The 15291-nt window shown below is 44.4% G+C and overlaps 1 protein-coding gene across 1 annotated transcript; it reads right to left on the bottom strand.

Annotated features, from left to right (window-relative positions):
- Window positions 1–429: 429 nt before the first annotated feature.
- Window positions 430–14891, bottom strand: LOC311118559 (phosphatidylinositol N-acetylglucosaminyltransferase subunit Q-like; the record flags this gene model as incomplete). Its single annotated transcript, XM_084193349.1, has 11 exons — window positions 14724–14891; window positions 13680–13922; window positions 13322–13508; window positions 12811–12849; window positions 12332–12558; window positions 11395–11591; window positions 10998–11129; window positions 10635–10755; window positions 6663–6789; window positions 6279–6432; window positions 430–541 (listed from the first exon to the last, which is right to left on the bottom strand). Coding segments are annotated over exons 2-11 (1449 nt in total), but the record flags the coding sequence as incomplete, so codon positions are not given.
- Between the last annotated feature and the right edge of the window lie 400 nt (window positions 14892–15291).

Below are 15291 nucleotides of genomic sequence, written 5' to 3'. Positions count from 1 at the left end.
GTGTGTGTGATACGTGTGTGTGTGTGTGATAGGTGTGTGTGTGACAGGAGTGTGTGTGATAGGAGTGTGTGTGTGATAGGAGTGTGTGTGATAGGAGTGTGTGTGATAGGGTTGTGTGTGTGTGGTGTGTGTGTGATAGGTGTGTGTGTGATAGGTGTGTGTGTGATAGGTGTGTGTGTGATAGGTGTGTGTGTGATAGGTGTGTGTTTGATACGTGTGTGTGTGTGATAGGTGTGTGTTTGATACGTGTGTGTGTGATACGTGTGTGTGTGATACGTGTGTGTGTGATACGTGTGTGTGTGTGTGATAGGTGTGTGTGTGACAGGAGTGTGTGTGATAGGAGTGTGTGTGTGATAGGAGTGTGTGTGATAGGAGTGTGTGTGATAGGTGTGTGTGTGACAGGAGTGTGTGTGATAGGTGTGTGACTACCTGGTCCAGGTCATAAGAGCAGGAGTCTACTCTCTGTCTGAGGACGTTCCATTTCTTCCCTCTGAACAGCCTCCACAGAGAGGACAGACCATACACCTTCAGACAGTACAGTCTAGAGAGAGAGAGGAGGAGGAGGAGGGAGGGAGGGGGAGAGAGAGGGAGAGAGGGAGAGGAGGAGGGAGGGGATAGAGGAGGTGAGAGAACAGATGAGAGAGAGAGGGGAAAGGGGGAGAGATATAGAAAGGAGAGATGGAGAGAGAGCGAGAGCGAGAGAGAGAGAGAGACAGAGAGAGAGAGAGAGAGAGAGAGAGAGAGAGAGAGAGAGAGAGAGAGAGAGAGAGAATGGAGGGTGAGAGGGAGGGAAGGAAGATATTTTTTAGCCTCCATACATATTTAATAAGTCCCTCTGTAAATGACATGCTGAGAGCTCCTCACACATCATTTACTAAAAGGGGAAACAGTTCATCATACTGTTCACAGGGCTGAGAGAGGTACATATATCATTGATATAGAGTACCCTCCGTAAGTACTGGGACAGTCAAGCTTTCTTTCTTCTTTTGGCTCTATATTCCAAAATGTTTCTAAAAACTTGATGTAATCACTGCGTGCTATGAATATGGGACCAAATACTTTTTACTACTTTAATACACATAAGTGAATTTGTCCCAATACTTTTGGTCCCCTAAAATGGGGTTCACCTGATATGATTGAAGACCCCCTCAAATTAAAGCTGACAGTCTGCACTTTTAACCTCATAGTCATAACTTCATTTGATTTCAAATTCAAACTTTTAGAGCCAAAGTAATACAAAATGCTTCACTGTCCCAAATGGCTCCCTACTCACTGTAACACTGAGTGATTCCCAAATGGCTCCCTACTCACTGTAACACTGAGTGATTCCCAAATGGCTCCCTACTCACTGTAACACTGAGTGAGTCCCAAATGGCTCCCTACTCACTGTAACACTGAGTGAGTCCCAAATGGCTCCCTACTCACTGTAACACTGAGTGAGTCCCAAATGGCTCCCTACTCACTGTAACACTGAGTGAGTCCCAAATGGCTCCCTACTCACTGTAACACTGAGTGAGTCCCAAATGGCTCCCTACTGTACTCCCTGTATAGTCCCTTATTATAGGGAGCCATTTGGGACGGAGACACTCCCTCAGACAGGCCAGACTTCGACACTGGGTTCAGTAGCATTTGGACATGAATCAGTCAGATCAAGAGGCGTTTCATAATGATGCTTTGTTAGTGTTACAGCACACACACACACACACACACACACACACACACACACACACGACCCGTATGGATCTTTTAGGACCGATGCAGATTTTTTTGGGGGGGTCAAGGTGGTGGACGTTTTATGCCGATATTCAATCAAATCTGAAAATTCTGATGACAAAATTCCCCAGAGACAGCCATGTACGCATTAATTTATTATATTAAAACAATTATTATTAAAAAATATCATTAAAAAATAAAATATCTAACATAATGGTAATACTTTTCTTTGAATGGTAGATCTCTTAATAAAATGGGTAAATCAAGATGGCATAGGCCTACTCACAATACAGGTGAATGCATATTCAATAGGAGTGTGTACATGCATTGAGACAAGGGCGAAATTGTGGTGTAGATATAGTGGGAACGAACAGTCTGGTGGTCCTCCCCCGGAGTTTCTTTTGACATTTTTAAATGCATTTCCTGCAATTCTACACAGTTTGACATTACTCTTTATGCCTCTAAAGAGGAGTATTTTGAGGGGTATTTTGAGGGGTATTTTGAAAACACAGGATAAGTGGAAGGATAAGTCGTCACTATCATTAATGAAGGTATTTCAACGCAAATATTAAGAATACACAAAAGATAAGAGTTGTATTATAGTTGGAGTTCACCTACTTTATTAGACCCAGTCCACATCTCTTTTTAAATAGAATAATTGAGTGTGAACATTCCATGAACAAAGACTGACACTTGTGTCGTTGAATGTGGATCCCGACTCCCGAGTCTGTCAGCATCCACTCGGTCATTCTGAAAGTTTTTCTTCTATTGACAGAAATGCAGAGGACAACGTAGTACTGTTTTGGTGCGTTCGTTTTAGCCTGCCAGGGGTTCCGGGTCAGAGCCAGCAGCGCTTTCATCTCGTTAAACTCGATGGAGTAGCCCCAAAAAAAATTCAGCCAACAGGAAAACCAGAACGAATGCACCGTCAGCTGGCTGGTGTGTTTACGGACATATTCAATCTCTCCCTATCCCAGTCTGCTGTCCCCACATGCTTCAAGATGGCCACCATTGTTCCTGTACCCAAGAAAGCAAAGGTAACTGAACTAAATGACTATTGCCCCGTAGCACTCACCTCTGTCATCATGAAGTGCTTTGAGAGACTAGTCAAGGATCATATCACCTCTACATTACCTGTCACCCTAGACCCACTTAAATTTGCTTACCGCCCCCAGTAGATCCACAGACGATGCAATCGCCATCACACTGCACACTGCCCTATCCCATCTGGACAAGAGGAATACCTATGTAAGAATGCTGTTCATTGACTATAGCTCAGCATTCAACACCATAGTACCCTCCAAGCTCATCATTAAGCTCGAGGCCCTGGGTCTGAACCCCGCCCTGTGCAACTGGGTCCTGGACTTCCTGACGTGCCACCCCCCAGGTGGTGAAGGTAGGAAACAACATCTCCACTTCGCTGATCCTCAACACTGGCGCCCCACAAGGGTGCGTGCTCAGCCCCCTCCTGTACTTCCTGTTCACCCATGACTGCGTGGCCAAGCACGCCTCCAACTCAATCATCAAGTTTGCAGACGACAACAGTAGTAGGCTTGATTACCAACAATGACGAGACAGCCTACAGGGAGGAGGTGAGGGCTCTGGGAGTGTGGTGCCAGGAAAATAACCTCTCACTCAACGTCAACAAAACAAAGGAGATGATCGTGGACTTCAGGAAACAGCAGAGGGTGCACCCCCCTATCCACATCGACGGGACTGCAGTGGAGAAGGTGGAAAGCTTCATGTTCCTTGGCGTACACATCACTGACAAACTGAAATGGTCCACCCACGCAGACAGTGTGGTGAAGAAGGCGCAACAGAGCTTCTTCAACCTCAGGAGGCTGAAGAAATTTGGCTTGGCACCTAAAACCCTCACAAACTTTTACAGACGCACAATTGAGAGCATCCTGTCGGGCTGTATCACCGCCTGGTATGGCAACTGCGCCGCCCGCAACCGCAGGGCTCTCCAGAGGGTGGTGCGGTCTGCCGAACGCATTACCGGGGGCAAACTACCCGCCCTCCAGGACATCTACAGCACTCGATGTCACAAGAATGCCAAAAAGTTCATCAAGGACATCAACCACCCGAGCCACTGCCTGTTCACCCCGCTATTATCCAGAAGGCGAGGTCAGTACAGGTGCATCACAGCTGGGACCGAGAGAATGAAAAACAGCTTCTATCTCAAGGCCGTCAGACTGTTAAATAGCCATCACTAGCACATTAGAGGCTGCTGCTGCCTATTGAAATCACTGGCCAGTTTAAGAAAAGGAACACTAGTCACTTCAATAATGTTTACATATCTTGCACTACTCATCTCATATGTATATACTGCATTCTATTCTATAATATTCTACTGTATCTTAGTCCATGCCGCTCTGTCATTGCGCGTCCATATATGTATATATTCTTAATTCCATTCCTTACTTAGATTTGTGTGTATTGGGTATATGTTGTGAAATTGTTAGATATTAATTGTTAGATATTACTGCACTTTCGGAGCAAGAAGCGCAAGCATTTCGCTACACCCGCAATAACATCTGCTAAACACGTGTATGTGACGAATACAATTTTAATTTTATTTATAGACAGCGGCTGAGCAGAGGAGACGCAGTGCGTCCGAACACAGACTAAGGGCTCAAACACACCAATAGATTTTACATGTAGATTGTTAAACATGGGCTTTGCTTGACAGAAAGCAGCAGTTGACTACTCCCTTGTCAACACTAAATCAAATCAGTAGACCTATATCAATATCTTTAATACTACCATATAAGTATCATGACATTAGCTTTTATAACCTTCAATCTGTTTTCTTTTATCATATTTGGGACCACAATAAGGCTTTCTCTCTACTACCTATTGTTCCTGCAGCGAGGACTCAACATTTACATGGAATGTTTTCATAATTTATCTGCGGGGAATGGCCAAAAAGCAGTAGTAGCCTCCGCTACTGAACGGAGAAGTGTAGCGTTTGTAACGAAAGATGGAGGAGAGCTTGTCTCTCATCAGGGATCGTATTTATTTTGGGAGATCGCAAAATATGACCTTTTCATTCAAGACAGGATAACTATATTGTTTCAGGTGATAATAAAATATGTTTAGTTTAGTTACTTTTTCCTCAACTTGTTTCTCTAACTTGATTGCAAGTCAAGCTAGCTTGCACTGCAGAGCAGCTAGCTAGCGAGCTAAAAGCTAGGCTGGGTTGAAGATACCATTGTATCTATCTACCTAATAATTATCATAAAAAACAAACGTCATTACCATCACAATAAACTTAAACGGGAGGCAACAGTCATATAATATAATTGGCTTAACAGCCAATGTGTATTATTTTACATGACAATTAAAATAGTACTCATTTATAGGAATGGGTCATTGTTTACAAGTTGCTAGCTATCCCATAAAGCAATCACCGAAAACCACATATTTTCATCTTCTTCTGTGGTTTGGTAAACGTCCTGTTCTTCGACGGACTCTGGCTGGACAGAAGAGGACAAATTATGCAGGGTCCGTCTTGCAACGGAGCCTTCAACCGCAACGCGTTGCGTTTCCACTTTGTTGTGGATGTCGTCCCCCCCGTTGAAATGCATGACATCCGGCGCAACGTAATGGGAGTGCTCATGGGTAATGTGAACGAGGCTTTAAGAAGAAGATGAAAATATGTGGTCATTCTTACTCTCATGACGTATTAACCTGCCATTACACTGAAGAACGAACGGTTGCAAGAAGAACCTCCCGAGTGGCGCAGTGGTCTAAGGCACTGCATCGCAGTGCTAGCTGTGCCACTAGAGATCCTGGTTCGAATCCAGGCTCTGCTGTAGCCGGCCGCAACCGGGAGACCAATGGGGCGGCGCACAATTGGTCCAGCGTCGTCCATGGTAGGGGAGGGAATGGCCGGCAGGGAGGTAGCTCAGTTGGTAGAGCATGGTGTTTGCAACGCCAGGGATGTGGGTTCGATTCCCATGGGGGGCCAGTATAAAAAATAAAAAATAAAAAATGTATGCACTAACTGTAAGTCGCTCTGGATAAGAGCGTCTGCTAAATGACGTAAATGTAATTGTAAATGTAAGAATTGTGGGAAGCTTGTGGAAGGCTACCCGAAACGTTTGACCCAAGTTAAACAATTTAAAGGCAATGTTACCAAGTACTAATTGAGTGTATGTAAACTTCTGACCCACTGGGAATGTGATGAAAGAAATAAAAGCTGAAATAAATCACTCTCTACTATTATTCTGACATTTCACATTCTTAAAATAAAATGGTGATCCTAACTGACCTAAGACAGGGAATTTCAACTAGGATTAAATGTCAGGAATTGTGAAAAACTGAGTTTAAATGTATTTGGCTAAGGTGTATGTAAACTTCAGACTTCAACTGTACACTGAAGACCCAATGTCTGTGTCCCAAATGAAAAAACGTTATAGTGCATTATGGGATACGGTCAAAAGTGGTGCACTTTTGAGAGGCATCATGACTGTACTGGTCTCTTCTCTTCTCACCTGGCTCCGTAGACGTAGAAACAGTAGATATAGAAGGGTTAGGGTTAGTGACTGGTCTCTTCTCACCTGGCTCCGTAGACGTAGAAACAGTAGATGTGGAAGGTGAGCAGGGCGGTGATGTCAGAGAGCAGGGAGAGGGCAAAGGTCAAGCCCAGGCAGGCAGACAGACCCACGTACCACAGAATCATCTCAATGAACGGAGACATCAGGTGAATGTAGCCTGCAGAGAGAGGAGGAGGGCCATGGGTGTGTGTGTGTGTGGAGGGGGGGCATGGGTGTGTGTGTGTGTGGAGGAGGGCCATGGGTGTGTGTGTGTGTGGAGGGAGGGCATGGGTGTGTGTGTGTGTGGAGGGGGTGCATGGGTGTGTGTGTGTGTGGAGGTGGAGCATGGGTGTGTGTGTGTGTGTGTGTGTGTGTGTGTGTGTGTGTGTGTGTGTGTGTGAGACTCACTGATCCACAGGTGTATATGGTAGAGGAAGAATCGTCCTAACACCTGGTCTAGAGCCCGGTTCATCTTCAGACCAGCTGGAGCTCCCATCAGCCACTGCAACAGCTCCTCCAGCTCTTTAGCTACATGCTAACAACAAAACACACAACAATACATAGCTTAGCTACATGCTCACAACAAAACACACAACAATACATAGCTTAGCTACATGCTAACAAGAAAATACACAACAATACATAGCTTAGCTACATGCTAACAACAAAACACACAACAATACATAGCTGCCTATGCTACCCTCCAGTCCCTCGACTTCTTGGCGCTGACGGAAACATGGATTACCACTGAAAACACTGCTACTCCTACTGCTCTCTCCTCGTCTGACCATGTGTTCTCGCATACCCCGAGAGCATCTGGTCAGCGGGGTGGTGGCACAGGAATCCTCATCTCTCCCAAGTGGACATTCTCTCTTTTTCCCCTGACCCATCTGTCTATCTCCTCATTTGAATTCCATGCTGTCACAGTCACTAGCCCATTCAAGCTTAACATCCTTGTCATTTATCGCCCTCCAGGTTCCCTTGGAGAGTTCATCAATGAGCTTGACGCCTTGATAAGTTCCTTTCCTGAGGATGGCTCACCCCTCACAGTTCTGGGTGACTTCAACCTCCCTACGTCTGCCTTTGACTAATTTCTCTCTGCCTCCTTCTTTCCACTCCTCTCCTCTTTTGACCTCACCCTCTCACCGTCCCTCCCTACTCACAAGGCAGGCAATACGCTTGACCTCATCTTTACTAGATGCTGTTCTTCTACTAATCTCACTGCAACTCCCCTCCATGTCTCCGACCACTACTTTGTATCCTTTTCTCTCTCACGCTCCTCCAACACTACTCACTCTGCCCCTACTCAGATGGTAATGCGCCGTCGCAACCTTCGCTCTCTCTCTCCTCTTCCATCCTATCATCTCTTCCCTCTGCTCAATCCTTCTCCCTCCAATCTCCTGATTCTGCCTCCTCAACCCTCCTCTCCTCCCTTTCTGCATCCTTTGACTCTCTATGTCCCCTATCCTCCTGGCCGGCTCAGTCCTCCCCTCCAGCTCCGTGGTTTGATGACTCATTGCGAGCTCACAGAACAGGGCTCCGGGCAGCCGAGCGGAAATGGAGGAAAACTAGACTCCCTGCGGACCTGGCATCTTTTCACTCCCTCCTCTCTACATTTTCTTCATCTGTTTCTGCTGCTAAAGCCACTTTCTACCACTCTAAATTCCAAGCATCTGCCTCTAACCCTAGGAAGCTCTTTGCCACCTTCTCCTCCCTGCTGAACCCTCCTCTCTCTCCCCCCCCTCCTCCCTCTCTGTGGATGACTTCGTCAACCATTTTGAAAAGAAGGTTGACGACATCCGATCCTCGTTTGTTAAGTCAAATGACACTGCTGGTCCTGCTCACACTGCCCTACCCTATGCTTTGACTTCTTTCTCCCCTCTCTCTCCAGATAAAATCTTGCGACTTGTGACGGCCGGCCGGCCGCCCAACAACCTGCCCGCTTGACCCTATCCCCTCCTCTCTTCTCCAGACCATCTCCGGTGACCTTCTCCCTTACCTCACCTCGCTCATCAACTCATCCTTGACCGCTGGCTATGTCCCTTCCGTCTTCAAGAGAGCGAGAGTTGCACCACTTCTCAAAAAACCAACACTCGATCCATCTGATGTCAACAACTACAGACCAGTATCCCTTCTTTCTTTTCTCTCCAAAACTCTTGAGCGTGCCGTCTTTAGCAAACTCTCTTGCTATCTCTCTCAGAATGACCTTCTTGATCCAAACCAGTCAGGTTTCAAGACTGGTCATTCAACTGAGACTGCTCTTCTCTGTGTCACGGAGGTTCTCTGCACTGCTAAAGCTAACTCTCTCTCCTCTGCTCTTGTCCTTCTAGACCTGTCTGCTGCCTTTGATACTGTGAACCATCAGATCCTCCTCTCCACCCTCTCCGAGCTGGGCATCTCCGGCGCAGCTCACTCTTGGATTGCGTCCTACCTGACCGGTCGCTCCTACCAAGTGGCATGGCGAGAAGCTGTCTCCGCACCACGTGCTCTCACCACTGGTGTCCCCCAGGGCTCAGTTCTAGGCCCTCTCCTATTCTCGCTATACACCAAGTCACTTGGCTCTGTCATATCCTCACATGGCCTCTCCTATCATTGCTACGCAGACGACACACAACTAATCTTCTCCTTTCCCCCTTCTCATAACCAGGTGGCGAATCGCATTTCTGCATGTCTGGCAGACATATCAGTGTGGATGACGGATCACCACCTCAAGCTGAACCTTGGCAAGACGGAGCTGCTCTTCCTCCCGGGGAAGGACTGCCCGTTCCATGATCTCGCCATCACGGTTGACAACTCCGTTGTGTCCTCCTCCCAGAGTGCGAAGAGCCTTGGCGTGACCCTGGACAACACCCTGTTGTTCTCCGCTAACATCAAGGAAGTGACCCGATCCTGTAGGTTCATGCTCTACAACATTCGGAGAGTGCGACCCTGCCTTACACAGGAAGCGGCACAGGTCCTAATCCAGGCACTTGTCATCTCCCGTCTGGATTACTGCAACTCGCTGTTGGCTGGGCTCCCTGCCTGTGCCATTAAACCCCTACAACTCATCCAGAATGCCGCAGCCCGTCTGGTGTTCAACCTTCCCAAGTTCTCTCACGTCACCCCGCTCCTCCTAAGGAATACCTGGGATAGGATAAAGTAATCCTTCTACCCCCTCCTTACCCCACCCCTCCCAAAACATTTTTTTTTTTTTTAAACATTGTAAAGTGGTTATCCCACTGGCTATAAGGTGAATGCACCAATTTGTAAGTCACTCTGGATAAGAGCGTCTGCTAAATGACGTAAATGTAAAATGTAATAGCTTAGCTACATGCTCACAACAAAACACTCAACAATACATAGCTTAGATACATGCTAACAACAAAACACACAACAATACATAGCTTAGCTACATGCTAACAACAAAACACACAACAATACATAGCTTAGCTACATGCTAACAACAAAACACACAACAATACATAGCTTAGCTACATGATAACAACAAAACACACAACAATACATAGCTTAGCTACATGCTCAAAACAAAACACACAACAATACATAGCTTAGCTACATGCTAACAACAAAACACACAACAATACATAGCTTTGCAACATGCTAACAACAAAACACACAACAATACATAGCTTAGCTACATGCTAACAACAAAACACACAACAATACATAGCTTTGCAACATGCTAACAACAAAACACACAACAATACATAGCTTAGCTACATGCTAACAACAAAACACACAACAATACATAGCTTTGCAACATGCTAACAACAAAACACACGACAATACATATCTTAGCTACATGCTAACAACAAAACACACAACAATACATAGCTTAGCTACATGCTAACAAATCATAGAACAAGATTCAGTCTCACCTTATAATATATACACTATGGGCTGTATGTATCAAGTGGCTCAGAGTGCTGACCTAGGCTCAGTTTAGCCTTTTGGATCACAATGAAATGATTATATGGACAGGAGGGACCTGGGGTAATATGTATCACAGCTCCCCTCTGTCCATCTTATTCTTTGTTATCTAAAAGGCAGAACTGATCCTATATCAGAACACATACACTGAGATAAGATATTTAGGGAGACATTTTCGTAGTGCAAAAGCAATGTGCAAAAATGACCCTGAACCTTTTTATAATCTGGCAACGTGATTTCATTTGAAACTTATCTTCAATAATGTGCGTTATACGGAGGTGATTATTTAACTAGAGTTTAGTCAACTGAGCTATACATAAATAGTCGCCTCTCTATATCGAACATTGTTGAAGAAAAGTTTCAAATGAAATCACTCTTGACAGATTATAAAGAGGTTTACGGTAATTTTTGCACTAGGGAAATGTTGGCCATAATGTGTGATTGACTTACATCAGCAGCAGGTACCAGTGTGTTGGCCAGTTTGCCTATACGGTTCTCTCTATACAGCCATGATATCAACAGCAGGCCCAGAGACACATCCACAAAGAACGACACAAAGATATTGGCTTTCCTATGGAGAGAAAGAGAGAGAGGGACAGAGAGGGAGAGAGAAAGAGAGAGAGAGAGAGAGTCACGACTTTTCACCAGGGTCAATAGGGCTCTGGTCAAAAGTAGTGCACTATATAGGGAATCAGATGCAATTTGAGATGAAGGGGGTGAGTTAGATACCTACATCATGTAGTAAGTCTGCCACATGGCGGTGTGTGTGCGTGTGTGTGTGTGTGTGCGTGTGTGTGTGTGTGTGGTCCCTACCTCATGAAGTGTGTGTGTGTGCTGGCTCTGGTAGGAGAGCTGACTGTCTGAAGGTGTTCTGTTCTGTAGCTCAGCTGAACACACGTAGACAACTTACTGGAGATGAACCTCATCGGACGCACATTCAATATCCTGGGGAGACAGACAGACGGACAGACCAATATACAGACAGACAGACAGACAGACGAAATTGAGAATTGGGTTAGTGTCTCTTGGCACATAAAGAGTTGCAACTGATGCACGTACACGGGTGCATACTGAACGCACGCAAATACACACACCTGCAGCTGTGGGGCGCGCGCACGCACACACACACACACACTTGAAGAACGTGGTCCACAGTGTTAGTATCCAGGTGTTTAGCAGACCGACAGGTACTGACACCCACACCCCTTACCTGCTACTACAGAGGCTGGTCCACAGTGTTAGTATCCAGGTGGTTAGCAGACAGACAGGTGTAGAGGCCTGTTTCATCAGTTCTACTATAATGGAGCCCTCCCGTCCCTCTGATTGCCAGTGGGTCAGCTTCACTGGACTGTCATCATACTTATCCAGGAAGAACAGAGGCTCACTCTGACACACTGTCCCAAACACCTGCAGCAACAACAACAACAACAACATAATAATTACAGACAACACATATGTATTACAACAACAACAACAACAACATAATAATTACAGACAACACATATGTATTACAACAACAACAACAACAACAACATAATAATTACAGACAACACATATGTATTACAACAACAACAACAACAACATAATAATTACAGACAACACATATGTATTACAACAACAACAACAACAACAACAACATAATAATTACAGACAACACATATGTATTACAACAACAACAACAACAACAACATAATAATTACAGACAACACATATGTATTACAACAACAACAACAACAACAACAACAACAACAACATAATAATTACAGACAACACATATGTATTACAACAACAACAACAACAACAACAACATAATAATAATTACAGACAACACATATGTATTACAACAACAACAACAACAACAACAACAACATAATAATTACAGACAACACATATGTATTACAACAACAACAACAACAACAACATAATAATAATTACAGACAACACATATGTATTACAACAACAACAACAACAACAACATAATAATTACAGACAACACATATGTATTACAACAACAACATAAGAATTACAGACAACACAAATGTATTACAACAACAACAACAACAACACAACACAACACAGGAGAGGATAGAAAACCCTGTGCTAAATGACATCTAAATGTAAAGAAAGTTGTCAGTTCCCATCCTCACCTGTGGTAGTTGTGACTCAGTTTGAGGGTCTGGAACACCGTTCTCTATGGGGTGCAGCTGAGACAGCATTACCTTCCTCTGTTCATAGTGGATAAAGATCACCTTGTCCTTCTCTCCTCCTCCTTTCTCTTCTCCTCCTTTCTCTTCCCCTCCTTTCTTCTCTCCTCCTTTCTTCTCTCCTCCTTTCTCTTCCCCTCCTTTCTTCATTCCTTCTTTCTCTCCTCCTCCTTTCTCTTCTCCTCCTTTCTCTTCTCCTCCTTTCTTCTCTCCTCCTTTCTCTTCCCCTCCTTTCTTCATTCCTTCTTTCTCTCCTCCTCCTTTCTCTTCTCCTCCTTTCTCTTCCCCTCCTTTCTTCTCTCCTCCTTTCTCTCCCCCTCCTTTCTTCTCTCCTCCTTTCTCTCCCCCTCCTTTCTTCATTCCTTCTTTCTCTCCTCCTCCTTCTCCTCTCTTTCCTCCTTCTTTCTCTTCCTCTCCATCACCTTCTTTCAGCTCCTTTTCCTGTTGTACCAGCTTCCCATCTACGGCAGGGACAGAGGGACATTTTTATTACAGATTCACTACATGATGATAACAAAATAAATATCCATCTTCTGATGAAAATATACAGTGAACAGACATATGTGTCTCTATAAATTAAAAAGAGCAGATTGAACTAAGCTATCTAATTCGCAAACTCTTCTTAACTTACTTATTAACATTTGCTACAGTATGAGAAAACAGTGATGCACATCTATAGACAGAACATTCATTTCATAAGAAAGCCATTCCATCAATAATTTGATATCAACAGTTGATCTCCAAAGAGAGTGATCTCTGAATCAATACTAACACCTTTAATGCTGTTACAAAGTCTGCATCCCAGCCCTAGTCAAAAGTAGTGCCTCATATTGGGAACAGCTACTTTTGATCAGAGCCTTATGGGTCCTGGTCAAAAGTAGTGCACTATTTAGGAAACAATAGGTGCCATTTGGGATGCAGCTGGAGACTTACTCTGGTCCCTTGTGAGGACGTGACACCTGAAGCCTATCTTGCCCATCTCTCTACTGAGCTGGAGCCACTGTCCCTGGGGGAAGATGGTGCTGAGGTCCCTGAGGAAACTCTCCATGCCCTCCTGGCCCTCCTTGGGCATGCTCCACGAGCCCAGCACCGTCAGATCCACCCCACTCTGGCCACGCATCTGGACCAGGGAGAGTGGACAGGAAGGTTAAAACACACACACACACACACACACACTGACTGTTTCACACACACAAACACACACACTGACCGTCTCTCTCTCACACACACACACACACACACACTGACTGACTGTCACATACACACTGACTGACACATACACACACTCTACCTGGTGGATGTACTGTTTGACCTGTCCAGGGATGAAGGGGTAGTGGATAACAGCTAGCACCACGGCTGAGTTCTGTCCTGGGATCCATCGCCCCACAAGCAGCCCACTGTCTGCCTTGTTGCAGCACTGAGGGAAGAATATCTTCAGCACCATGATGGGACTGGAGGTCAGAGGTCATGCACGATTCTTCAGTCTAGCCTCCTGGGGTAGGTGATCACAGGTTAGCTTAGTGTCTTCAGATATCTGAAGGAAGGAGAAACATTTTGCGAAAGATGAAATCATTAGTATATGCATTACCCACCTACACTATTTACCAATAATTAGTATACCCATTACCCACGCTGCACTAGCTGATCTTGTTTAATAAACATGATCAAGAATCAGGAGGGTTGTCAGCGTTACCCACTCCAACTGTTAGCAGACATTTCAGTTCAGCAATCAGGACAGTTGTTGTTAGTCAACTCAAACGAATCATTGTCAGACAGTTTCAGTCGAGTTCCGTTGGCTTTGCCCACTGCTGCCCTCTTTATGTCCTTCAGAATATTGAGCCTTGCACTCGTTTCCATGCCAACCATGCCTGTGGGCTGAACTATTGATTTGGCTGTCTTGCTTTAGTTTAGTCACAGCACTATTGCTGCCTAAACTATGTTATATGTTAATATAACATTCGAAACTATTTTGGGCATTAATCTACTATTTGCAGTATACGTTTGAGACGCTTAATTTTATTAAATGAGCAAAAATAACCTAATCGAAGTTAGTGCACACTCCAGCCAGCTTCGGAGGCTAGGCTGTGCGACACCCGTAACGTTATCCGTTGTCAAAATAAAACCATCGGCAATCAACAATAGTTTCTGTATTCATCTCTGCTAGGATGCATATCTTCAATGTCATTGCTTATATATTCTGCAGGCAGATATCCACACTGGGCGCAGTGCAAAGAGACAGCTATTACCTTACGTAGCTTGCTAACGTTAGCTAACGGCTAAATCAGTCTTCTGCTAGCTAACAACATTTCGGCAAATAAAACAAAACATTTCATACCTGCAAGGTTGTTTATTTCTATGCGAAGAAAATCTGCTTTTGTCAATATGATACCAATACAGTTTCTTAACAGATTAGTGCATTGGGATCGTACCACTAGTGAGTTACCCTTCAATTATCATATTGAAGTTAGCGTCTGTGGGTAGCCATCTTTGTTGTTGATAGTCTGTCATCAATTACACTCCGGTTGGAATACCATTGCAGTAACAAGAGTTCCGGGGGATTACAGGATGAGATAATGTAGCTGTTCTGTGAATAATCTGAACTAAACCCTCTGTCTGATAGTCATTTCCATCCACAACAAAAAGCTTGATATTTAGCCTAATAATATCAAATATAATCATAAAATACTATGCTTTATTATGGCCACTGAATTCCACTACCACTGAATATTCTTTAAAAAAGATCCCATACATTTCTGCCAGTTTGAAAAGGACACACTTTCCCTTTATTACCAAAACGATTGTAATCAAACGTGTAATCTCATTTCGACTATACTTTTAAAGCAGCCATAATATCCATATTGAATAAAGTATTACAAAAAGTGAAAACATCACCCTTGAAAAAT

This window comes from Coregonus lavaretus, assembly GCF_964263955.1.
Source record: "Coregonus lavaretus genome assembly, contig: HAP1_SCAFFOLD_5508, whole genome shotgun sequence".
NCBI lineage: Eukaryota > Metazoa > Chordata > Actinopteri > Salmoniformes > Salmonidae > Coregonus > Coregonus lavaretus.
The sequence above is the reverse complement of the archived record's forward strand: the minus strand, read 5'-3'. Positions and strand labels throughout refer to the sequence as shown.